At 53.4% G+C, this 25,319-nt stretch overlaps 1 protein-coding gene across 3 annotated transcripts in view; it reads right to left on the bottom strand.

Moving 5' to 3' along the window:
* Positions 1–961: 961 nt before the first annotated feature.
* Positions 962–25,319, bottom strand: part of WDR11 (WD repeat domain 11) — a 44,786-nt gene continuing 20,428 nt past the window's right edge. Inside the window, exons 13-30 of one of the 3 annotated variants that reach the window (XM_080640493.1) lie at positions 21,939–22,014; positions 16,998–17,106; positions 15,101–15,225; positions 14,286–14,433; positions 13,057–13,163; positions 12,618–12,732; positions 12,120–12,291; positions 9,663–9,771; positions 8,777–8,839; positions 7,630–7,695; positions 6,569–6,743; positions 5,916–6,011; positions 4,830–4,995; positions 4,306–4,403; positions 3,752–3,897; positions 2,493–2,569; positions 1,638–1,838; positions 962–1,293 (exon numbers count right to left, since the gene is read on the bottom strand). In XM_080640493.1, coding sequence (XP_080496619.1) covers positions 1,678–1,838; positions 2,493–2,569; positions 3,752–3,897; positions 4,306–4,403; positions 4,830–4,995; positions 5,916–6,011; positions 6,569–6,743; positions 7,630–7,695; positions 8,777–8,839; positions 9,663–9,771; positions 12,120–12,291; positions 12,618–12,732; positions 13,057–13,163; positions 14,286–14,433; positions 15,101–15,225; positions 16,998–17,106; positions 21,939–22,014 — 2,009 coding nt within the window. In that variant the 3' untranslated portion in view covers positions 962–1,293; positions 1,638–1,677. Of the gene's footprint in view, positions 1,839–2,492; positions 2,570–3,751; positions 3,898–4,305; positions 4,404–4,829; positions 4,996–5,915; positions 6,012–6,568; positions 6,744–7,629; positions 7,696–8,776; positions 8,840–9,662; positions 9,772–12,119; positions 12,292–12,617; positions 12,733–13,056; positions 13,164–14,285; positions 14,434–15,100; positions 15,226–16,997; positions 17,107–21,938; positions 22,015–25,319 lie in introns of those variants that run through there. The other 2 variants (XM_080640492.1, XR_013958998.1) reach the window with 2 other exon arrangements.

Genomic DNA, 25,319 nt, shown 5'->3' with positions numbered 1-25,319 from the left:
GACCTGGCCATCCCGCGCAGCTACAACTGAAACAGGACGGGACCTGGCCATCCCGCGCAGCTACCACTGAAACAGGACGGGACCTGGCCATCCCGCGCAGCTACAACTGAAACAGGACGGGACCTGGCCATCCCGCGCAGCTACCACTGAAACAGGACGGCACGACGGGAGAACGCAGGAGCGGGGCGGGAGCCCCTCGCTCTCCTTCTACGCGGCAGGTCTGGGCCGGAGAACGTCGCCGCCCAGGCGCACAGCGGGCGGGTGGGAGCTGCTGCGGGAACAGTGCAAAGTCTTCTGACCTGGGCCACGCGGGCGCCACTCGGGGAGACAGAGCCTCCCTGGGTCTCGGACGGGGGCGAGACAGTCCGCGCAGGTGTCACGGCGCAGAGGTTGGATCTTTCCAGACAGTGCTGACCTGAGCTCACTGCCTCACTCACCCACTTGGCAACCGTTCCCTGGGCACCAAGCACGTCCCCTGCAGACCGAGCGAGCCGCTGGCGGCTGGTTCCTGCCCTGGCTGTGGGTCGGGGTGGGGGGAGGGAGAGACGGTAGACGTGCAGTTGCACCTGAAGTGGATCAGCGGAGCCTGAGGGGTCACTCGGTGCTCGACGTCAGCCCCAGCGCAGCCCCGGGAACAGCACGCCCGGACGGCCCTTCATGGCTGCAGTTCCTCAGCGGAGGAGACAGGCAGCGGCTAGCGTTCCACCGAAACCCTGTCTGCAGGTGGGCCTGGGCCTGGGAGGAAACCTCGGGAGTGCGACCTCCTCCTCACCTCTGGGAGCCCCACGCCCAACCCGCTCGGGGGACACAGAGCAGAGGCTCCGGGTCCAGGCGCTCGGTCCTGCTCCGAGCCGCACGCTCGGACCAAGCCTGGGACTTTGGGTTCGGAGGGTGGGCGGCCGGCCGGACCCCCGAGCCAGCCCAGCACCTGCCTCAGGCACAGAGAACACAGAGGCCTGGCCAGGACTTCCTGTTTATTTCTCATTTCTGTACATTATGGACATTAAATTCTCAGCAATCATTTGCAATAGTCACATCTCATGTTAAGAGCACAAAGACAAAATTAAAGCACAGATTTCAAAAAGGCGGCTTCCATATGCGTCACAGGAGTTAACGTTCCAGTATCGAAGACCCCCGGTGGTGGACCACACGTACAGGGTGCAATCCCCCGCGGGCTCGGGGCTGAAGCCCACGATGCAGCCCCTGCGGGGACTGGGTGCACTTGTGCTCCAGGTGAGGCACGGGGAGCTTTGGTGACCTCGGCCCAGCACTGCTTCGCTCCGTTGCCTGTACCTTGAACAGCCGAACATACACACAGGCACACACAGACCTGAGAACAGGTCTCACAAACTCACTACAGGTTCTCCGAACATCTCTAAATGTAACTGAGGGGAAAAGTAATTCAGTTGCTTGAATTTTAAGTTTAAAAAAATTAAGTCTTTCCAGGGACTCTTAAAGCTCTCTCTCCAAAAGTATAAAACGGTGCGCTCTCAAAATCGGAGCGCTCTGGCGCTTCTGAGACGCAGCTGTGCACAGGGGCTGGGAGCTGGTGAGAGCTCGGGGACCTGGAGCAGAGCGTCCATCCGTCTGGGCTGTGACCGTGACGGTGACCACGGCCCGACCGACGCCCGCCTCACCTGGCTTGCGAGGCCAGGCTTCCTGGCGCCTGTTAACCCGTCAGTCTTCAGCCGGTTCCTGTTTGGGGGATTCCAGCTCATTCAGTAAATCTCTGCCGGCGGCTCCAGCTTTTGAAGCGAAAAGAACTGCTCCCTGTCTAAAGCCGAGGCTCTTCAAGCTCCGGGCGTAGTCTGCGTACACGGCGGAGACGAGTCTCTGTGAGCCGCAGTCAAGGAGCTGAAGGCGGCAGGCCTGCCCTCCCGCCCCCCACCCCAGCTCCCCAGTGAGGAGGACCGGCTCCAGCCGCAGGCACAGAGGCACTGAGGCCACTCCTGGCGTGGTGAAGGCGGTCCCACCTGTGACGGCCCCGCCCAGCACCCGCGGGGCCTGTTCTCGCCCAAGGAGAACCGTGGCTCCGCTGACCCGAGGCGGCGTGTTCCCTGCTGCAGGGACAGGGCCGCCCGCGTGGCCCAGGGCGGGAGCGCGTCCACACTGCGGGTAACAGGGCTCCCCCCATTACTCCCGGAAACGTTTTCCAGAGAAACACGCAGACTCGCTCCCGGGAGGGCCGTGTTCTGAAACAGCGCCGTATTGAAGGAGCAGGCTCCTCGCCTTCCCCAAAGGACCCTTTACCTTCCTTAAAGCTCAGACGCGGTCGTACAGAGCCCGAGACCCCTCACGACGGGCTTCCTGCTCCCGGAGCTGCAGAGCAAGGCCACCACCCCTCCCCCGTCTCCCCTCACGTCCCCTCGGCTCGGGGATCAGGACAGGGTCTCTCGAGGTAATGCAGCCCCTGCCCAGGCAGCGCGCCGAGGGGTTCTAAACCCACTCGTCCACCGCTTCCTCCTCAGCATCGCCACCGGAAAGGATATGTGTGTCCTGGCCGACCTCCAGGGCCCCGTGCTGGACACACGCCTCCACAAACAAGGCGGCGCGATCGAAGTACCTCATGCTGCTCAACAGAACACACAGGTCAGGCGGGTCACGCACGGCCTCGGGTAGAACGTCCGAGGGAACCCAGGCGCTGCACCAGCCTCCCCGGCGCCTTCCTCAGCCCGGCTTCCGAGGAGAGGAGGGCCCACTCAGCCCTCCCCCGAGCCCCCTTCTCCTAACCCTGAAGAAGGGAGGAGCAGCCGAGCCCCCTAAACCTTCGGAGACGGGCCAGCGTGCCTGCGCCGCTGTCCAGGTGTAACACATCACCTCTCCCCGTATCACCTCCCCTACCTCCGTCCTTTTCAACACGTGACATGTCCCATCATGAGTCATGGGCAACTCTCCTCGAGACTCTCAGGGCGACCCTCCCACTCACCACGCTGTCCCCTCCCCACTGCTCCCTGGCCTTCCCCTCAGGTGCTCGGCTCAAAGCTGAATGTGCCCACGTCTCTAAAGACTTCCCCGCATTCTCCAAGAGGCACCTGCAGGTCTGACCAGGACACGGGCAGGAACAGAGCATAGCTCCCAGAGCAAACAAAGGGTTAATAAACACGGCCCTGCCCCGGCTGGTGTGGCTCAGTGGATAGAGTGTCAGCCTATAAGCCAAAGGGTCCTGCGTTCGATTCCAGTCAAGGGCACGTACCTTGGTTGCAGGCTCCTCCCCGGCCCAGGCCCTGACCAGGGCGCGTGTAGGGGGCAACCAATCAATGTTTCTCTCACATCGATGTCTCTCTCTCTTCAACTCTCTCTAAAAATCGATGGACAAATATCCTTGGGTGAAGGATTATAAACAAATAAAAATGAACGTGGCCCTGGCTGGTGTTGCTCAGTGGTTGAGCCTCAACCTATGAACCAGGAGGTCACGGTTCAATTCCTGGTCAGGGCTCATGCCCAGGCTGCCGACTCGGTCCCCAGTAGGGGACGTGCAGGAGGCAGCCGATCCATGATTCTCTGTCATCATTAATGTGTCTCTCTCTCTCCCTAAAAAAATTAATAAACTATTCTTTAAAAAAAAAAAAAAGTAATGACTAAACAATGGACCATCCCCCTCCTTTTAGGGTGTTTAATCAATCTGGAATGCAAGCCTCTCCCCTCACCCCAGGCACTGAGTCCCCCCCCCCGCCCCCACCGCTGAGGAGCCCCAAGGGCGTGGGCAGTGCCGGAAGCAGCACTGGGGCCCAGCCCGGGAGCATCCCGGTACCTGTGCAGCATCTCGGCGACGCTGGAGAAGCAGCCCAGGGAGAGGAGGACCAGGAGGGCCTTGGACTTCTGGTTGACTTGGGGAGAGCAAAGGTGGTCTACCCACCGCTTCAAAACGTCGGCACACTCTTCCGAGCTCAGCCGGACCTGGAGAGATGCCGTGTGAGAGAGACATGTGCACAGACACAGGTACCGATCAGGACACGGCTCCTGAGAGACCAAGGCTGGGCGTGGCTCCATGGCAACGCCCTGACGCCGCTGCTGACCACACGTGGGAGGGACAGGGCCGGCCTGCAGGGCGTGAGGGCCAGCACCACGGCCGCAGCTGGCTCACCACCAGCAGGCAGAGGCGGCACGGCTCTCGCTCCAGGCTGCCGGTGGGACTGCATTTTCCAATAAGAAGCAATGCAGTCTGTGCTCAAAAGAGCAGGAGGCTGAGGTATTAGAAAATATTTGCGCAGCCGCTCTGCAGCCAAAACTGCTTCTACACCTCGAGTATAAGGTTCAAGATTAAGGTTCCTGCCCACGTGCTCAGGGCACCCCAGGAGCCCCTACCTTTGCGAGCCAGGCGGCCCGGCTCCACTCCCCGTAGGTCTGCAGGTAGCGGCAGGCGTCCGCGGCCTTGTCAATCAGGCAGAGCAGCTGCACCCCCTCTGGAAGAGCCCAGGCAGTCCCATGAGCCCCGCGCCCCGTCAGCCGCTGACCGTCAGATCCTGCCTGACTCCACCTGGCCTCGCCATCCACCTGCCGGAGGCCCCTGGCTCACGCTCTACGATGCTGCCACTCAAGTGACCAGGCAGGAAGCACAAGCCAGCCCCGCGCCAGCTTTCAGCAGGCAGTCCGATTGGCCCAGGTGTCCGACGGGTGCCCGCTGTCTTGGCATTTATTTCCAGTGCCCCTTTCACTCCTAGGAAGCGCTCTGGCCCAGGCAGTTGAATTAGAGCTATCTCCCCAAGAGCCAGCAATAACCCTCTGCTTCTCCAGCACCCATAAGGAAGGCAGAAACGTCCCCACGACCTCATCCTTGGCTGGGAGCGGCGGACTTCCCGGGCCCTGGTGGACAGGCCCGGCTCGCTTACCTGCCAGCTTGCCGCTGGCGATCATGTTGGTGGCCACCAGCTTGATGGTGCTCTGGGCGGGGCCGGAGGAGGGGGCGGTGGTGACCAGGCAGGCCTTCAGCGCGTCGCAGTAGTAGTGCTGGTTGTCCGCGCTCGTCTCCAGCAGCAGCTGCACGGCCCTGTCTGTCTGGCAGGGACACGGCTCCTCCAACGACCCTCCTCCAACCGCCCCCCCCCCCCCCCGGCTCATCCCTGGGCACGGGCGCTCACGGCCGCAGGAGGGCTTCCCTTCCCAACAACTTCGACGCTCAGGCTACGAGACGGACACTGAGCGTGTTCCCCGCTCCTCGGGGCAGCGTGACCCGCCTGGTCTACAGCAGTGCCCCTCGGCTCAGCCCCCAACACTACACACCGAGGCCTCATGCAGCCCCATGAGGCCAAAGTCACAAGCTGGGTGACCATAGTTTCACTGTCTTAGAAGATTCGCTGGTCTTACTTTGAGAGAAAGCCCACATTTATACTTATACTTTCAGAGAAATGCTATGTTGAGAGAGAGAGAGAGAGAGAGAGAGAGAGAGAGAGAGAGGAAAAGAGACAGAGAGAAAGAGAGAGACAAAGACAGAGAGAGAGGAAGTGACCGAGAAAGAGCAAGAGACAGAGAGAGAGAGAGAGAGAGAGAGAGAGAGAGAGAGAGAGGAAAAGAGACAGAGAGAAAGAGAGAGAGGGGAAGAGACAGGGAGAGAGAGAGAGAGAAGGGAAGAGACAGAGAGAGAGAGAGAGAGAGAGAGAGAGAGAGAGAGGAAGAGACAGAGAGAGAGGAAGAGAGAGAGAGAGAGAAAGAGAGGGGGGAGGGAGAGGAAGAGACAGAGAGAGAGAGAGAGACAGACAGACAGAGACAGAGAGAGAGGGAGAGGGAGGGAGAGAGAGAGAGAAAGAGAGGAAGCGACAGAGAAAGAGAGACAGAGAGAGAGGGAGAGGGAGGGAGAGAGAGAGGGAGAGAGAGAGGAAGAGACAGAGAGACAGAGAGAGAGGGAGGGAGGGCGATGCTCTGAAATACCCATCAACCAGCAACGCCATGAGCACGAAAAGCTGTCCAAACTGACGTACTTGTCCCAAGAGCAGAAGCTGGTCCGTGCACTTGCGCGTGTGATCGTAAGTTGACCGTTTCACCTCCTGCAGATTAACCCTTTCCAGCTGAAATTTCTGGAGAGGGGAGAGGAGGATTGAACCTGGATTGAAAGACTGGAATTATTTAAATTTTACTACACCTAGTAACTTGGTTTTTACTGACGCCGCTGACTTCTGAGTCATTACCGACTTTACGGAAGGACTGGGACAGGAGCCGGCGAGCCTGTCGCCCGCACGGGCTGCCACTCAGACAGCACCTGGGAGGGCTGGACGCCCAGTGAGCGCTGAGTGCACCTCAGGTTAAAGGTCAGGGAGCTGCCCTTTCGTATACAGAAAGCACATTCACACCAAGAGAAAGAAATGTTTGTTATGTATAGAAAATAATAAAAGGGAGAGAATAAACCTAATTCTTAGGCAAAGAAAAAAAAGACGGCTAATAAATATCAATGTGTATTAAAAACCTAGACACATTCACAAACGTTTCAAGGCCTGGGTCCGCCCTTTAGGCAAACGTGGGCGCGGGCTCACTCTGTTTTGCGGGTTTAACTTGGTTCCCGCTTCCCAAGCTGAGGAGACGCGGAGACACGGCGTACCCGGGTGAGCGTTCAGGGTTCCCTGTGTGCACTGCCCACCTGGAAGTAGGCGTGTTCACAGAGCACGTCATAGCACATGTCCAGCGGACCGCTCGCTCTGTCCCGAGGGGCCGCTTCCTGTGCAGCGGGGGTGCCGGCCGGCTTGTGGGCCGAGCTGGGCAGGTAGTGGGCGGCCACGGTCCAGAAGTGCAGCTCCGACTCATCGCCGAACAGCCTGCGGAGGCAAAGCCCAGCGTCCAACGAACCACCGGCGACGCCGGGACGGCTCTCGGAGCACCTGACCCCGTGCTCGGTGCTGCCTCGTGACCCGGGGGCGGGGGGGGGGGGGTGTGTGCCCGCTCCAACATACAGGGGCCTGGCCGTGGAGGGCCCCTTCAGCCCCGGACCCCCCGCTCTGTGCCCAGGGCAGTGCCACCTAGAAGCCCGGGCCGTATGCCCAGAGTGCCACCAGCGCCTTCTCCTCGGAGCCACAGCACCCCACAGAGGCGGCCCCTCGGGGTTCACCCCTACACGAGGTCGGAGACAGCGTCAGCCTGTCCTCGGGGAGTGGAGGGAACGTCTGTTTCACAGGGACCACTCCACTGAACGGTGACGGTCCCGGTGATCGGCTCTAACGCAGCCCATCGGTACACTGAAGTACATGCCCTTTAGAGCTGGTACTGCACGAAGCTGTCTGAGGAGGGAGTCTTTTCAACAGGTAAGGCTTAGATCTCACGTCTAAATGTAATGTTTTTTCTATTTGTGTTACTACTTTAAAAATTGTTATATTTTTAAAGGATAAACTACAATATACTTTTCTAATCTAAGAGAGTTTGGTCTTAACTAAAAATCCATATAAGAAATGAGTTAACCAATTATGTCTCTTATACAGAACTCTTTTTTTTTTTTTAAATACATGGATTTTTTAAAGATTGACCTTCGAGAGGAAGGGAGAGGGAGAAAGAAACATTGAAGAGAGAGAACATCCTGCCAGCCCCTCGGGGGGTCAGCCCACAGCCCGGCTCGTGCCCTGACTGGGAATCAACCACCCCCCCTTGGTGCCAGGACAACACTCAGCCCGCTGGGCCAGCCTCGCCACAGAATTCTCCGGAAAGTGTTACCTTGAAACCAGCAGGCATCTTTGCAGAAGAGTGAATTCTGGATCGAGCAGGAGTTTCTTTATGTCACTGCAGACGAAACCAAAGGCAGAGAAAACGTTTCATTGGACAATAAAGAAAGGGGATCAATCATCAGGCCCAGGAATGGAAATCCCACTCCGAGGCGGAGTCTAGAACTTATAGAAGCTCCTCTGCCGTGTCCCTGGCCTCACAGACACTTCTGGAGCCTCGAGCGTGTGTCTGGCCTGCAGAGGTCCGTCGCACAGGGCTGAGGCTCTGACGGTGGCCGACCTTCTTGCGACACTTGGACTCAGTTTTGAAAAAGGGAACAGCGGCCCAGGTACAGGGACGGGGATGTTGCGCCGATCAGACAACCCTCTAGCCGCCAGCAGCAGCGCGTGCCGGAGGAGCGCATTCAGCATTTGCTTCTGAAACTGCCCGATGTAGCGTATTTAAGGAAGAAGGGCTGGTGTTTCTATAAACCGGTATTTCTAAGACAGCCAAACACATATCCATAGAGGAGAGATGCTCTTTAAACCTATCCTTTTCCCTTCAAACACAAATGTTAACCTCTGACTAGAGAAAACAAAAAGGTAATTATTTGGCATTTGACCTCAATAAAGCACTCTATTATGGCGAACTATTAACTGTTATAATTAAGTGTAACAGACTCCAGATGGCATAAACGTGTTAGGTGTTACCAAGAACGCCTCTGGACCGTGCTTCCACTTCCTTTGCAGCATCATTCCTACATAATTCCACCTGCTCTGGGCTTACGGCACCGACTTCCTCGCCAGGACTGCGCCCGGCCCTGGACGGAGAGCCCGCTGTGGGAGCAGGAAGTGGGCACACAGACCGCCTGTTCTCGCACGAGCTCGCGGGTGTGTGGAGGATGCAGCCTGAGCCAGGGGACGCTCGCCCCCAGCTCTGCCCCGGCCCAGACAGGAGACCAGGGCCCCGGCCCCCGGGACGTGCTGAGACAGGTCAGCGTCCCTTCCCAACCACCAGGTCCAGGGACACAAACCCCTGGGGGAGACATGTCTCCCGGCCACGCGTGTTTCCTGCGCTGCAACTTGTCCTAATTGTAAACAGCCTGACGTACAGTCTGTTTCCTTCTCATCTTCTCATCGAACGTAACTGGAGTGCTTACTTGGACAACGAATTCAACTGCTCTTGAAGGAGGCTCTTTATTTCTTCATTTTCTGGATAATCACTGCACAGAAGAGATTTTGAATGAGTTCATTATTTCTTCACTTACAACCATTTATTTGTTCACCAGAGAAAAAGCTGTGGTAATTAGAGAGACCACCTTTGCAGTCCTTGGTTAAAACCTGGCTGCAGACCAAAACAGCAGCACTGTTCTCAGGGAGCCACCCACCACCTTTGGTGTCGGCTTCTGCCTCACTGCGTCAAAACGAGGCAACGGGTAAAGAGAGCCCCTCTGACTCTAAAGAAACCAGAAGCCTTACCGGTGGGCGCCAAACCCACCAGGCTGAGATCATGTTAATAACAAGTTCAGCCATGACGAGCGGAGTGTGCTCCAGAGGGCACTCCACCAGAGGGCGCTCCTTCCCGGGAGACACTCCTGAGAGCAGGCCCGTGGGTGCATCAGGTGTTCCTTCCCCTGGACAGAATGCCCGCCTTGCCCCCCCTCGGCTCTAGTGCAGGAACACGTGTAGGTTTACACACAACCGCTAACGATCCTTCCGTGGATACCTTTTCACAGTGAGGCCGGTTTGAAATGTATGAAACCATGTAGGCCCATTCCTCGTGCTTTTAAGAAGATTGAAGTCTGCCCCCCATTCCTCTTGGCCTCCGCCGGCCGGCCCCACCCTCATGGTGCCTGCTCAGACTGTGAGGGGCCACACGGCACAGCCTCGGGGAGACCGAGGGCCGGGACGAGCAGGCTGGCGGCTCGCTCCGTGTGGTGGAGGGTCCAGCCCGCTCAGGTCCTGCAGTGCAGCCACCGCGGACTTTCACGGACGTCCTTCGCCCCCAAGGGCACGACCAAGGAAAACGGAAGTGCAGACACTCACACATGAGAAATATCCAACGAGTACTGTCCGCTCCACGGCTGGTGCAGCAGGAAAGCCTTCAAGGCGAGGGAGGCTCTCGGGACAAGGAGATACGGGCACCACACAGGCTCTGGACACAGACACACAAAAAGCTGGTTTAAGAAAACACGATTGTTACACGACTACGAGAGGCCCGGTGCGCCGAGTCGTGCACCAGTGGGGTCCCTCGGCCTGGCCTGCAGGATCGGGCCGAAACCGGCTCTCCGACATCCCCCGAGGGGTCCTGGATTGCGAGAGGGCGCAGGCCAGGCTGAGGGACCCCACCGGAGCACGATCAGGGCCGGGGAAGGAGGCGGGAGGTTGGCCAGCTGGGGAGGGACCGCGGGAGGGATCCAGGGTGCGTCCGGCCCATCTTGCTCAGTTCCGATCGGCCGGACCCCAGCAGCAAGCTAAGCTACTGGTTGGAGCTCTGCCCCTGGTGGTCAGTGCATGTCATAGCGAGTGGTTGAGCAGCCTTAGCATATCATTAGCATATTACGCTTTGATTGGTTGGATGGACGACCGGACACTTAGCATATTAGGCTTTCATTAGATAGGATGAAGCTTCAGCTACAGACAGTTTACAGAGTATGGTGGCAGGTGAGAGAGTGTGGCCGACATAATCACCACTTAGACACACAAGTGGAGAGATTCTTTCTCAAACTGAAATGTTTCTTTCAAAGACCCGGAGTCCTGCGTGGTGCGGGATAACTATCCCACCTGAGCGAGCGCGAGACCCAATGCAACAACTCAGCAGGGGCCATGCCGCTCACCACCTGACCACCCTAGCAACCACATCACCCGGGCCATCTTCCCATTCGACGGCTGCTTTTCTGAGACCATTCGGCCAGCGTGGCCCTCGCCCAGAGCTGCCGGCTGCAGGGCCAGGCCACTGGGGCCCAGTGTGTGCTCAGGCCTCACTGAGAAGGGCCCTTGAACAAAAGCCCCATCTTCCCGGACTCGGGGCCCTGGAATCCCGACACGCAGTGGTTGGCTTACTTAGGACACACCGACAATCTGCCTGTTTTCAACGAGTTCCTGTGCAAACCAACAGGAGATCCAGCACTCCAACCCCAACATCTGGACTCTGACTCCCTACAGGCCGCACCCCCACTCCCGCCTGGAGACAGTCCCCCGGGACCCGCTGCCCCTCCCGCATCCCGCAGACAGGTGCACCCACAGCCACAACAGGAATCCACACCCGTGCTGCCTCCCTGAGCGACGCAGCCCACGTGCGCCGTCCAGTCCCAGCCTCCTGAGCACCGGGAACACGGTCCCCCAGGGAAGCAGGTGAACTCTCGTCTCATTTAATTTTAATTAATTTACACTTAAAATTTAACACCCGACCCGTCATCTAGGAATATTGGGGAGAACCTGGCTACAGCACTACGCTCGGAGCTGCACGTTTTATAAAATCACATACAACTAACACGCGTTTCAGCGGGGAGCCTGCCTCTGACCTGAGATACGCTCCCCATGAAAACACACTGCAGTCTGCAGACCAAGTACTGAAAAATGTAAACTATCTCATTAGTAATTTTTAATAATGATTTTATGTTACAACGATATAATTTTGTATATACTGGCTTCAATACAGTTCTTATTTAAATCAACTTCATCTGTTTCTTTTTCAATGTGGTACCGGGAAATTTAAATTTTGTATTTCTATTGGACAGCACTGCTGTGGAACACTTCATTCTACGTAGTTAAGTATAAATTAAGTCACAGATAAAATATTTTATGTGGACTTTTCAATTTCGAAGTTGGAAAGTGGTCAAGAGTATTTCTCATACTACTTTTTTCCACAACCGACAGTTTTACTATTGATCCAATGAAATCACCTAAAATGCAGTTCACACTCAGAAGTCCTCTGCGACCCTCCCGTCCCGAGAGCCGTCTTCTTTTCAGAGACCCGGGGCTCGTCAGGGCCCTGCCTGCACTGGCTTGTCCTGTCTCTCGTCTCCGAGGCTGCAGGACAGACCTCCCACTTTGCTTTTGATCTCACATGTTTTCATTTTTAAAGAGTCGTAAGATAGGCATCGAAATTCATTAACACTCAGAACACTTTCCAGAGTGACTTCCCAACGACAGAGGGTTGCCAGGACATGAGGCTCGACACCGGGAAGCAGCAGCCCGCCCCCCGAGCTGTGCCCTCTGATGAGCTCCCCTCAATCCCGAGTCGGCCCTTTTCATGAATGCAAACGCCTCTCGTCCTTTGAAAAAGCACCCAGGAAAGGGTCAGAGAGGACACGTGGGAAACTGGAGCTGGGGAATGACTGACATCTGCAGTTACGAGAGCCCAGCATCTCCGCGTAGCAGCACCCCAGCTTCAACCCCTTCCATTCAGACCTCGGGAAGCAGGGACTGAGGGAGCAGAAGCCGCTCTCCCCCGCAAGGGAGCACCTGCACGGGATAAAGCTCCCTTCACAGCGTTCCTACCAGTGAGCTCCTGCTCGTCCACCCGGACGCTCGTGGACTTCATGGACATCTCCAGGACGCGGAGGCACCCGTCGTCGGACGCCAGGATCACTTTGTCTGACGTGCACCAGTCCACGTCCAGTACCCGGAAGGTCACGTTCCTTCCGCTCCTTAAGCTGCTCACCATCTGCACCTTCAAGAGTGAAGTGGCTGTCACTTTCAGGAAGAGCAGGGGTTGCTCATCTTCTGATCACAGCCACAGAAAGATGGCGCCTCAGCAAAGGCCCGGGGCCAGGTCAAACCGAGCACGCTGGCATCTGTCTGCCGCCCACAGGCAGGCTGCACTTTAAAGGCCCCAAAGGCAGAGCTAACATCTAACGTCCGCTGAGCCGTCCCCTTTGGAACAGAAACACTGAAAGGAAACCGTCAGAAGGAGGGAGCTGCTCTGAGTCTGACAGCCCACGCGGTTTCACCTCTGAAGCGGGGCGGCTCCCTCCGCGGCGCCCGCGCTGGGCCTACCTCCTTGGTGTCCCACACCTCAGCTCCGTCGTTGTACATGGCAACTAACTTCTGGTTCCCTTTCCCCGGGGCAAAACGGATCTTCCTCACCCAACTGCGGTGGGTCGGGACCCCTCTGAGGACACAAACAGAGCACAGTGTGCAGGAGAGATGGGCATGGGAACTGGGTCCGACGTCTCTTTCCGTTTCTGCTTTGGACAAGGTCTGTGATGGGAGAGCCACTTCACCTCCTGGGACGGGGCGAGCTGACAGAAGGGTCTGCCCCTTCCCGGCAGCTGGAATAATGTCCCCGCCCCTCTGTATGGACCGCCTGCGGGGATGAACGACCCAGAGGTGGGCTCGGCCCAGGGCCTTCCTCCCAAGCTCAGTGACAGGAGACTCATATCAAGAGGTTACTTTTTAAAAAACCAGATAACAAGAATGCATTCTTAGCTCGTACCTGGATACTCTGCCTTTCAAATCCCAAAAATTTAAATTTCCATCCATATCTCCAAGGACCAACATATCCCCTTTCCAAGCGATGCAGGTGATACTGCCCATGCTTCCCTAGAAAAGAACAGCAACAAGTACACATAAACTCTCCTCACAAGCTGTCCCACAGAACCACGTTTTTACTTAATAACCGTGATAAACTAATATTTTAATAGTACTTATAAATGGTTAGCTTTATTAGGCATGCAATCAAATCACTAGCCTATCACTTTCAACAGTGAAAAACCAGATTTCAACTTGATGGATATTAAGTTATCTGAACCTGCTCTATAGGGAAGGGATGTCCCTGAGAAAGAACTATCTGAAAGGAGAGAAAAGGAAAGATAAACGAGAGAGAAGGAAGGAAACCCTGACCAGAGAGCTCTGGTCTCCAACCTCTCTCTCTCTGCACAAGAGAAACACATCTATCTCCAGGGGAAGCCAAAGCAGTTCTACAACAACTGGGCAGCGATTTTTCTACGGAGGCAGAGGACCCAGCCTGTGGCTCCGGGAAAGTGGGGTGAAGAGACTGCACCCCGCAGAGGCACCTGCACACGGGGACCCAGAGAGCCGTGCAAAGCAGGCACGTGCAGAGGCAGCGAGGTCAGACAGACACGACCGGGCCCTCGAGGTGGGGGGACCTGCAGCGGCAGCACAGACCCCGAGGCTGTGGGATGGGAGCCGAGGAGCCTGGGCTTGAACCCCAACTTGACCCCGTAATTGTGGCGTGATTTGGGCATGTTCACTTAATCTTTCTGTCTTAAACTTTATCATCAATAAAAAGGGCAAGTCATGAAACTTAGGAGTTCCCATTAGTATTAATAAAAGTATACAGGTCAAGGCCTTGGAATAATGTCTACCACACAGTAAAGGGTCCACACACATTAGCTATTAAATAATATGACTGCTCAATTACTTCTTTATTAAAAAGCACCTTGTACTTGCTTCTACAGAGCAATATAAAAACCCACACGTTTAGTTCTCTAGGGAAGCAGCACATGGACGTATTGGACCACAGCTGCAACGCTATGGCAGTGTGAACAAGTCCACTCAACGGTAATGTCTCCTTAGATACTGAACTGGTTACATCCCATTTTCCTGAAGCAGCTTTCCAGCTTAGGAATGGCTTCACTGGGTACCAACCAACCCCATCTCTGACAAGAACGCTCAGTGGACAGCGCTCGAGGCTGGACTCACGTCGGGCGGGATCCGAGCGCTGTCCTTCACGGAGCTCCCCTCGACGGTGAAGTGGTAGACCTGGCCGTCGCCGTCAGTGAACACGAAGTGCTCCCGGGCCGAGATGTTCTGACTGAGCTCAGACTTACTCTCCGCCTCCTGCAGCAAGCTTTGGGGTGAAACGAGGTAAAAATATTTCCTCTCCTTAGAGTGACACCTTGACTAACTGACTCATTCAAAATACAGATGCATTAACGGGGGGGGGGGGGGGGGGGAGGGGGGTGTCCAAAACCGTTTTTTAAAAGCTGACGCTAACAACAGGAAAACACAAGCCACTCCCCAGCAGTCCCCCCAGGAGGACGTGCACCGCGTGGAGGGGCGGCCTCCATCCACACAGGAGACCCCTCCTCGCCGCCCCTGCTGCAGAGCTCTCTGCAGTGGGGGGCCTCCCTGACTCGGCATTCCCTGGGGCGGTCTTATTTGGAGAACGGGTGGGATGGGTGAGAACGGTAATATGTGCAGAATTCTGCATGTTTTCTCTGGTGCACATAAATGACAACATAACCTCTGCATGTTCAAGGCGACGCTTGTTTTACTGTCAGAAGCGGACGTGTACGGGACAGAATGGTCACTTCACGAACGGACATGACGAAGGCACTGACTGCGTTGAGTGGTGCGGCAGCGACGTGACTCAGGAAGCTGGGTGGGGACGAACACCCAACAAGGCACGTCCAAAGCAGTGGGCGCCGTGCCTCTGGAGAGCCTCGGGGGGACTTGCCAAGCTCCCCCGTGACCCGGGCATCACAGACGGCAGTGGCGGGCAAGGGCACACACACCTGATCACGGACGACTCGGCGATGCTCAGCTCGGCGTCGGAGACCACGGTCTGGCGAGCCATGGCCTCACGGGTGGCCAGCTGCTTCTTCCTCAGGCTCTTCAGGTTGTGAGACGGGGACCACTCCTGTGAAGTGAGAGACACCGGCACGTGCTCAGTGTCCCTCCAGAGCAGCGGGCTCCTGGCGGTGCCAGCGTCATTTATTATTGATTATAATTAACAAGCGTCACTTACTATTGCTGCCCGAGTGGACAGTTGTTCCTGGGACTCATCTATTTACAGAAAGGCTGAAGGAATGCATTTTCATTACAGCTTACGGCAGACGATTTTCACAATCTACCTCTACCCCTTGCTACCTCTCATCTTTAATTAGAGCTTAAGGTAGAAGAATTTAATGGCAAACTTCTAAAAAGCCTAACCCTTTGATACTATCTTTTTGTGAACTGGAAATAATAAATTCAATGGTGTATCTCCCAGGCGCACCCTCCACCCCACAGCCTTGGTGCCAGGGAGAGATGACAGTGTTCTCTGCTCACTGCATTATCACCCGCAGGTCCACCTCCAACCTCTCACTTTATTTATTGCTTCTTTTATGTGCATTTAGTCTAATATCGTCTCATAGGTATAAACTAGAGGCCCACTGCGCGAATTCGTGCACCAGTGGGGTCCCTCGGCCTGGCCTGCAGGATCGGGCCAAAACCGGCTCTCCAACATCCCCCGAGGGGTCCCGGATTGCGAGAGGGTGCAGGCTGGGCTGAGGGACGCCCCCTCAGTGCATGAATATTCATGCACCGGGCCTTTAGTCCTAGATAATAAAAGGTTAATATGCAAATAGACCGAACGGTGGAAAAATAAACAACCGGTTGCTATGACGTGCGCTGACCACCAGGGGGTGTGCACAGAACATGCGGGCGCTGGCAGCAGGTAGCAGAGCATGAAACAGGGTGGGTATTGGCCGCAGCGGGATGGTGGAGCAGGTGAGCGGAGGCGCCAGACCAAGGCAGGGCACAGTTGCTGTCATTGGGGCGAGCCTCTGGTGGTTACTGAAAATTCTCTGTTCCCGTGCGCCGCTGTCTCACCCGGTGCTCGCCCTGCTGCCGGCGCCTGGTGCCGACCCTGATCACGTGGCACCGTCAGCAGGTGTGAGCGGTGGGTGCCGGCCCCGATCGCCCCTCAGGGCTTCTTCACCTTCCCCTGCTCCTAAGGGGTGATTGGGGCTGGCAGCCGCCTCTCACACCCACGGCCGGCGCTGGCCCTGCTCACACTCACAGCTGGCACCGGAGCCACTGCTCACACCTGCTGACGGTGCCGGCCCCGCTTGCACCCGCTGCTGGCACCAGCCCCAATCACTCTGCACCGTCAGCACGTGGGTGAGCAGGGCTGCCGGCAGACAGGGGGCTGGGAGCGCAGCAGGAGGGGCTGGGCAGAGGCACGAAGGATGGGCCGAGACCCGCCCTGTGCCCACTGCAGCCTCGTGGCCCACAGTTCCTTTCAAGGTGTACAAATGTGTGCACTGGGCCCCTAGTTATTAGCATATTACGCTTTGATTGGTTGAATGGCCAACCAGACACCCAGACACTTAGTATATTAGGCTTTTATTCCATGGGATTAGCATGTAGTTATTGTGCACGCATTGGTGACTTACATAAGTAGCACGGTGCTATCCATCCTGTTCCTCAAACATCGGAATAAAATCTGAATTGGAATCGTACTAATGTAGTATTAGCTTAACACTTCCAAGAATAAGAGCTGTCTTCGTTTATTTAGATCATCTTCTTTGGACGCACATTTTTACAAGAAAATACATGGCAATAACGATTTCAACTCAAGCTAAGAAAACTATTCCCCACACATACACATCCCTAAACAAACGATTTTGTTCCTAAGGTACAACTTACCAAAGCGGTTATCCCGGGGAAGTTTTTGGACATTTCTCTAAGAATGGTACAAGTCCTAACATCCCATAACTCCAGCGGTTTGTCTTTGAATACAACTGCCAGATACTGCCTAAAAGAAACAAAATTACTAAATAAGTGCCTCTTTGCAAAATTTTCACATACGTAGTACAAGTAAAAAGTTCAGTAAATCAAAAAACTCAGCTGACACATCCTGAACAGACAATTTACACTAACATTTCGCCCTCATGGTAACAGCCATGGAGGGAAGGCTCCAAGAAGACCTCAGGGAGCCACCGAGCCGCGCCGGGCCAGGAGCCAGCACAGAAGCAAGATCAGGAACGGCAGGAGTCCACCCCTCCCGGGCAGTGCTCTCACACACGCCGAGAACACCCCTGCCTCCGAGTGGACGGTGCGGGCGATGGTAAAGGTTAGGTGGGGGTTACGTCGAGTCTCTATCCTCTGACACTGCGGACGTGTGACGGCGGGAAGGTCCCTGTGCTCAGTGCATCCGAGGCCTCGGGTTCACCTGCTCAGGACCATGTCTGCCACTCGATAATTCTGTGGCTTCAGACAAACCCTGTTCTGGCTCACCTGCCTCGCGGAATGCTGCGAGGAGGAAAAGGGAGAGAATTGTACCACCTCAGTGGACTGTACGGTGCAGTGCTCCCTGCTGATTATAAAGGCATCTGAGGCCTGTATGTAAATGCCTAACCAAAGACAGAGTCTGGTAGATGCTAGAAAGATCGTTAAGAAAGAGTGTATTCTGACAATAAGAAAACAGCCTTCCAGGCAGAGTTACAAATATGACAAACGGCAAACCCTAGAAAGCACGCGGGGTGTCTGGGGGAAGCAGCTACGAAGAGCAGCGTTTCTGGGACAATCAGCACGAGAAAGAAGACTGAAATGTGAACTCGGGATCGCAATTACAGCAGACTAACGCACCCCCCGTGCCACGCTGGGTGTGCGGAAGTTACGGGGGTCGCTGGAGGCTTTCACGTCGGGGATAACGCGATCCGCCGTGTTAGGTTTATGACTTCAGCAGGCACGCGTGGCGTCAAGACTGACAGCCACAGCAGAGATCTGAGCCCAAACAGTTCAAATGAGCCATTTCCAAACTTCTTAGTCTCGGAACGCCTTTACATTTTTAAAAATTATTGCGAACCCCCCTCCAAAGAATTGATTGTGTTTATGTGGATTATAACAACTGATATTTTGCATAGTAGAAATTAAGCCTAATAAATAAAAACTACATTAATTCATTTAAAATGAAAAAAAACAACTGGCAAAATGGTCACCTTAAACATAAGCCACTTTAACTACATTAAATATAAATCATTGTCAGAGCAAAGAGAAAAACAAGCCCCGACTACATGCTGTCCCTAAGAAACCAGCCTTACATACAAGGGAAAGGTTAGAAAAGTTAAACCCTGTGAACACTGATGAAGAGAGAGCTGGCGTGGCTACCTCGGGCAGACAACTCCGAACTACTTCTGATCAGAGAATTAACAACACAAAGAGGACATGTCACAACGATAAAAAAGTCAATGAATCAAAACTGTGAGACAGGACAGACCAAATATGGATGTGCCTAATACCAGAGCTTTGAAATGCTTAGTAAGTTTAGGGACTCTGTCCCCTCCCCACGTGGGAGTCTGTACACGGTCTTCAGTAAATTCCCACCTTTGCCATCCCCCAAAATTAAAAATAAAATACTCAAAGAAGTTTAGATCTTCAAAGGAGAAATAAACCCCCAAGTTCAAAACTTCAACACTCATCTGTCTCTTAGTAACAGATAGAAAAGCAGACAGAAAGTCAGTAAGAACCGTAACCCACCCTGAACCGACATGGACGGAATATTCTCATCAACACAGAACAGACGGCCTTTTCAGGTGCACATGGCACATTCACTACGGTGCAGCATATTCTGGGCCATGGGACAATGACAGGAAATTTAAAAGGACTGAGGTAGAATAATATGCTCTCTGACCCTAACGGGAACTAGAAGTTAAGAGAAAAACACCTGGAAAACCTCCAGACATTTTGAAATTAAACAATGTATCTATAATTATCCCATGGAAATGTGAAAGTATTATAAAATAAATTAAAATGAAGAATAATCATATCAAAATAATTGTAGGGTACAGGAAAAATGGTGCTTATTACAGCATTAAATGCTTACTTTAAAGAAAGACCTTACTAGTTCAATCATCTAAGGTTCAACCTTAAAAAGAAGGATGTATTAAACCCAAAGTAAGCAGAAGAAAAAGAAAAGGTAACCATGGCAGTCAATGAAATAGAAAATAGAAAACCACGGAAAAAAAGAAACCAAAGGAGTTTCTTTGAAAAGATAATGAAATTGATCGACACGATTTACTGATATCAGGAATGAAACAGACATCACTCAGATCACAGACATTAAAGAATAAGAGAATATGATGAACAAGTTAATATCTATAAATTCAACCATGTCAATGAAATAGATTACTTGAAATACAGCAACTACCAAAGTTCCTTGGGGAAAAAGAAATTATACAAAGGGGTAAGCAAAAGTAGGTTTACAGTTGTGCATACCTGAAACAGCTTATTCTTGTATTATTAATTACTAGAGGCCCGGTGCACAAAATTTATGCACGGGGGGGGGGGGGGGTGTGTCCCTCAGCCCAGCCTGCACCCTCTCCAATCTGCACTCTCTCACAATCCAGGACTGCTGGCTCCCAACCACTCGCCTGCCTGCCTTCCTGATTGCCCCTAACTGCTTCTGCCTGCCAGCCTGATCACCGCCGAACCACTCCCCTGCCAGCCTGATTGATACCTAACTGCTCCCCTGCCAGCCTGTTTGCCCCTAACTGCCCTCCCCTGCAGGCCTGGTCACCCCTAACTGCCCTCCCCTACAGGCCTGGTCACCCCCAACTGCCCTCCCCTACAGGCCTGGTCCCCTACAACTGCCCTCCCCTGTAGGCCTGGTCCCCCCCAACTGCCCTCCCTTGCAGGCCTGGTCCCTCCCAACTGCCCTCCCCTGCAGGCCATCTTGTGGTGGCCATCTTGTGTCCACATGGGGGCAGCCACCTTTGACCACATGGGGGCAGCCATATTGGGTGTTGGAGTGATGGTCAATTTGCATATTACTCTTTTACTAGATAGGATTATATTACTAGAGGCCCGATGCATGAACTTCGTGCCAGGGGTTCGGCCCTCGCAGCCCTGGCTTCGCCCGGAAGGTCATCCAGACGGTCCTTCTGCTGTTCTGTCTAATTAGCATATTAGCTCTTTATTATATGGGACTTCCCATATGAACAACTGTAAACCTACCTTTGCCTCACCCTGTATATATAAATTATATTCAGTTTCCTTCATGGATACAGAGCTCTTCCCTGGTGAATTTCCTAATTAAGGAAGAAATTATCAATTCCACACAAACTCATGCAGAAAAAGAGGAGCGAATCCTTCCCAAAGCAGCCACAGGTCAATCCTCCCTCACTCCAGAGCCAGGCCAATACCCTTCATGAACATAGATGCAAAAATCTCTGATAAAATATTAGCAAATCAAACCAGAATTTACTGAAATATTAGCCAGTTACATCCAGTAACACATCATGTCCCAGTGGAGTTCATTCCGGAATGGCAAGGTGGTTTACTGATTACCGACATTAAAGGAAACCTCAGTAAGTAGAGAGATACACCTCGTTCATGCATCACAAAACGTAGATGACAATTCTTCCCACAGGATCTATGGGTTCAACGCCACCCCAATCTAAAGCTTTTCTGGTTAAACAGACAAACTGATTCTATATTTTACATGGAAATGCAAAGATCACAGAAAAGGTACAGTAATTTCGAAAACTATTTTAGAGAGTTTACTACTTCTGTCTTTGATCTTTCAGTTTTCATTTAGTCTTTATTGTTAACTAGAGGCCGATGCACGAAGATTAGTGCAAGAATGGGCCTTCGTTCCCCTGGCTGCCGGCACAGCCCTCGCTCTGGCCGGGGCTGCCGTTCCACTCTGGCCCGGAGCCGCCTTTCTGCCTTCCCACACTGCCCAGAGGCCCGGAGCAGCTGAGGCGGTGAGGAGTGGCCACGGTGGTGTGGAACGCCTGTGTCGTCGCCATGGTTACAATGCAAGCATCCCGCCCCTGGCCACTTGGTGCCTGTGTATGCAAATTAACTCGCCATCTTTGTTGGGTTAATTTGCATACTCACTCCTGATTGGCTGGTGGGCATCGCAAAGGTACAATTTGCATCTTTCTCTTTTATTAGTGTAGATAATCCTGCTGTATATTCCCCTTGGAACAAAAAACTCAGGAATGTCCTGGAGGTAAAATGGGTATAAATTACAAATGAAGCAAGTGAGTTCTTTCACTTAATAAGCCACAATGAGGCGGAAGTACAAGAGAATTTTATCATCTAACGAACTGCCTCTTCTTAGCGGCTGGCAGGATTTATGTCAATCTGCAGCAGAACAAAGCGGGGCTGCTGGTTTTACCAACCTGATGAACTACGATCCACACAAGCCCCTCATCTCCGTAGAAGTGGAGAAAGAGACAGCAACTTGTCTTAGCTGGTCTGGCTCAGTGGACAGAGCCTGAGCCTGCAGGCTGAAGGGACCCAGGTTCCATTCCAGTCTAAGGGCACATGCCTGGGTTGCAGGCTCGATCCCCAGTAGCGGGCATGCAGGAGGCAGCCAATCAATGATTCTCTCTCATCACTGATGTTTCTATCTCTCTCTCCCTTCCTCTCTGAAATAAATAAAAATATATTTAAAAAGAGAGAGACAGCCAATTAATTTTGTGATCCAATTATCCCCTTTGCTATGGCTGCCTGTCAGCACTGCTAACACGAAGAGCTCCCCTATGGACAGCAGCACGTTCTCACTCTGAGAGAGGACAGCGCTTCCCTGAGATTCCACTGCAGTGACACCACAGACGTGTTTGGGCTGATACTCACTTCAGATGAGAGACTTTAATCATTTCGATAGGCGATTCATCATTGCCTCGTTCTCCTCGAAAAGCAACGCTCCTGCCTTTAATTGCAAACATTAAAGACAACGTGAGAAAACGGCCCATAAAACACAGGAAACGAGGAGCTACACCGTGTACTCTGACGGTGCAACCCTGTTCTCCCCTCCACTTCCCTGTCTAATAAAGTTCAAACCCTATTCTCAAAGGCATTACAAGTTAAAGACCAATAATATATTACTTACATTCGAATTCTCTTTTATAAAAAGGTATCTTCGCTTGTTATAGTTTCTTAGATTTCTTCTGTGGTTTCTTTCAATAATTTAATTTTAGAAATGTAGAAATATCAATTTCTAAAGTTTGAAGGCATTACAGGAGAGCAGCTGTCCCTGTAAAAACTACTGTACGTTCCAAGGAGTATGAACTTTCCCATGCTCACAAAAACTAACGAGCGGGGAAAGATGACAGGTATTGAAGAGCTCTTGTTCCAGGTGCAAAACACCCCACTGAAATATTGTGCCGCATTCCTTTCAGACGTTCTCTACAGACTGAAACTGGGGACGACAGGACTAGCTAACGGCCGAAGAAGCCAACGACTTCCTCTGATTAAAAAAGCGTGCCCAGCTGCAGCGGCTCAGCTGGCCCAACGGCACCCTGTGCACAAGGGCTGCTGCTGGTTCCTGGGCAGGCACGCACCTGGGCTGGGGTTCGATCCCCGGTGCAGAAGGCAACTGATGGATGTTCCTCTCTCACATCCATGTTTCTCCTCGCCCCCCCCCGCCCCCAACCCTCAGCATGTCCTCAGGTGAGAATTTAAACAAAAAAAAGCAAATTCTACCTTATGTCTGAACAAATATATTTTATGTTTTCCTAGTGTTTTATTTACATTAATCAGGAGAGAACAGTCAATTTAAAGACAACTGACGCCTGCAGGCCTCCCTGCTCTTCATGCCGTCAGCCTCCCACTTAGAAATCCGTTCCTCAGAAGCAGACGGTAACAGACAGATGCAGGTATCTACAAGTCCTGAACCTGAGCCGACGGAAAAAGTGAGCAGGGTGTTTGGGTTTGTTTGCTTGTCTTAGTGAATGACACCACAGAGCGCCATTTCATCCCAGCGACCTTGTGACTAGAGACCAGCCACCTGTTGGGCACCTGGGGAACCTGGGACCGAGGTCACTTCCAGGGAAGCGAGAGCACCAGTGGCCTGCAGGTGGCGCCAAGTCCTTGAGGATCAGTAACACTCTGATACATACCTTAGCTGTTCTCAACTCCTTCTTGGAAATACACATTGAGAATATAAGGAAGCAACAATATACCTGATTTACCTCACACACATTACACACACACACGCATTTTATTGGTGAAAACCATCTACATATATACATACTAGAGGCCCGATGCATGAAATTCGTGCGGGGGGGGGGGGGGGGAGGAGGGGAGTGTGTCCCTCAGCCCAGCCTGCACCCTCTCCAATCTGGAACCCCTCAAGGGATGTACGACTGCCCATTTAGGCCCGATCCCAGTAGGATCGGGCCTAAACGGGCAGTCGGACATCCCTCTCACAATCCAGGACTGCTGGCTCCCAACTGCTCGCCTGCCTGCCTTCCTGATTGACCCTAACCGCTTCTGCCTGCCAGCCTGATCAACCCCTAACCACTTCCCTGCCAGCCTGATTGATGCCTAACTGCTCCCCTGCCAGCCTGTTTGCCCCTAACTGCCCTCCCCTGCAGGCCTGGTCCCCCCCAACTGCCCTCCACTGCAGGCCTGGTCCCCCACAACTGCCCTCCCCTCAGGCCCGGTCCCCCCCCCCCCCCCACACCTGCTCTCCCCTGCAGGCCTGGGTCCCCTCAAACTGCCCTTCCCTACAGGCCTGGTTGCCCCCAACTTGCCTCCTCTGCCGGCCTGGTCACCCCTAACTGCCCTCCCCTGCAGGCTTGATCGCCCACAACTGCCCTCCCTTGCAGACCTGGTCTCTCCCAACTGCCCTCCCCTGCTGGCCATCTTGTGGTGGCCATCTTGTGTCCACATGGGGGCAGGATCTTTGACCACATAGGGGCAGCCATCTTGTGTATTGGAGTGATGGTCAATCTGCATATTACTCTTTCATTAGATAGGATAGAGGCCTGGTGCACGGGTGGGGGCCAGCTGGTTTGCCTTGAAGGGTGTCCCGGATCAGGGTGGGGGTTCCCTTGGGGCGTGGGGCAGCCTGGGCGAGGGGCCTGTGGTGGTTTGCCGGTTGGCCACGCCCCCCGGCGACCCAAGCAGAGGCCCTGGTATCTGGGGTTTATCTATCCTCTATAATTGAAACTTTGCAGCCTTGAGCGGAGCCAAGCCTCCTGCTTGCTCCATGGCTGCAGCCATTTTTGTTGGGATTTATGTATCTTCTATAATTGAAACTTTGTAGCCTTAAGGGGAGGCCAAGGCAGGCCAGGGTGTGCGGAAAGCTTGGCTTCCTCCATTGCCGGGGGCAACTCAAGCCTCCTGCTCTCTCCAGCTCCGTGGCTGCCGCCATTTTTGTTGGTATTTATTTATCTTCTATAATTGAAACTTTGTAGCATTGAGTGGAGGCCTAGGCCGGCCAGGGTGTGCAGAAAGCTTGGCTTCCTCCATTACCAGGGAAACCCAAGCCTCCTGCTCGCTCCGTGGCCACAGCCATCTTGGTTGGGTTAATTTGCATACTCGCTCCTGATTGGCTGGTGGGCATAGCTTGTGGGTGTAGCGGAGGTATGGTCAATTTGCATATTACTCTTTTATTAGATAGGATTGCTATGGCATTTTAAAGAAACCACAATTTTGTAAAAAGCAAAATTATTTGAAATCAATCCATGTGCTATAAAATAATTTGAAATCCTCACCTTATTCTATTTTCAAGTTTTTCACTTTAAAATTCTTTCAGCTGTAGGTTTTTAACAATTCTGAACAAGTTACCTTACAGGAAGTTTCCTGTTGTAAAGTCTTTAAACTCCCAAATTAAATCTCCCTATTTAGTCAGCCAGAGACTATCAACTATCTTCAATTTGATCATTTAGAAACATCCTTACCTGTAAGTTTTTTAAGGATTTCCTTTAAAGTCCAAAATTCTGAAATAGAACCTAACTGAGTTGAGCTACCTGGATTTATTTTAAAACAGTACTTCTGGCTATTCATCTGTAACAATGTGTAAAAGAAGAACTGATGTCACATGTATTTATGACACTGCCTGTTCAGGCCAGTGGTGCTCCCTTCATCACACCCCTGTGGTGACACCATTTGCATGCAAACAACGCTGAGTCCTTCCCAGGACACGGTGAGAACAGCAGCAAGACATGAGCATACAGACACAGCACACAGACCTCCGCGGGGAAGCAAGTGCTTTGGGGCGTGCACAGG

This window comes from Plecotus auritus (assembly GCF_963455305.1).
Source record: "Plecotus auritus genome assembly, chromosome: 9".
Taxonomy (NCBI): Eukaryota; Metazoa; Chordata; class Mammalia; order Chiroptera; family Vespertilionidae; genus Plecotus; species Plecotus auritus.
Note: the sequence above shows the minus strand (reverse complement) of the source record. Positions and strands in the feature narration are given on the sequence as shown.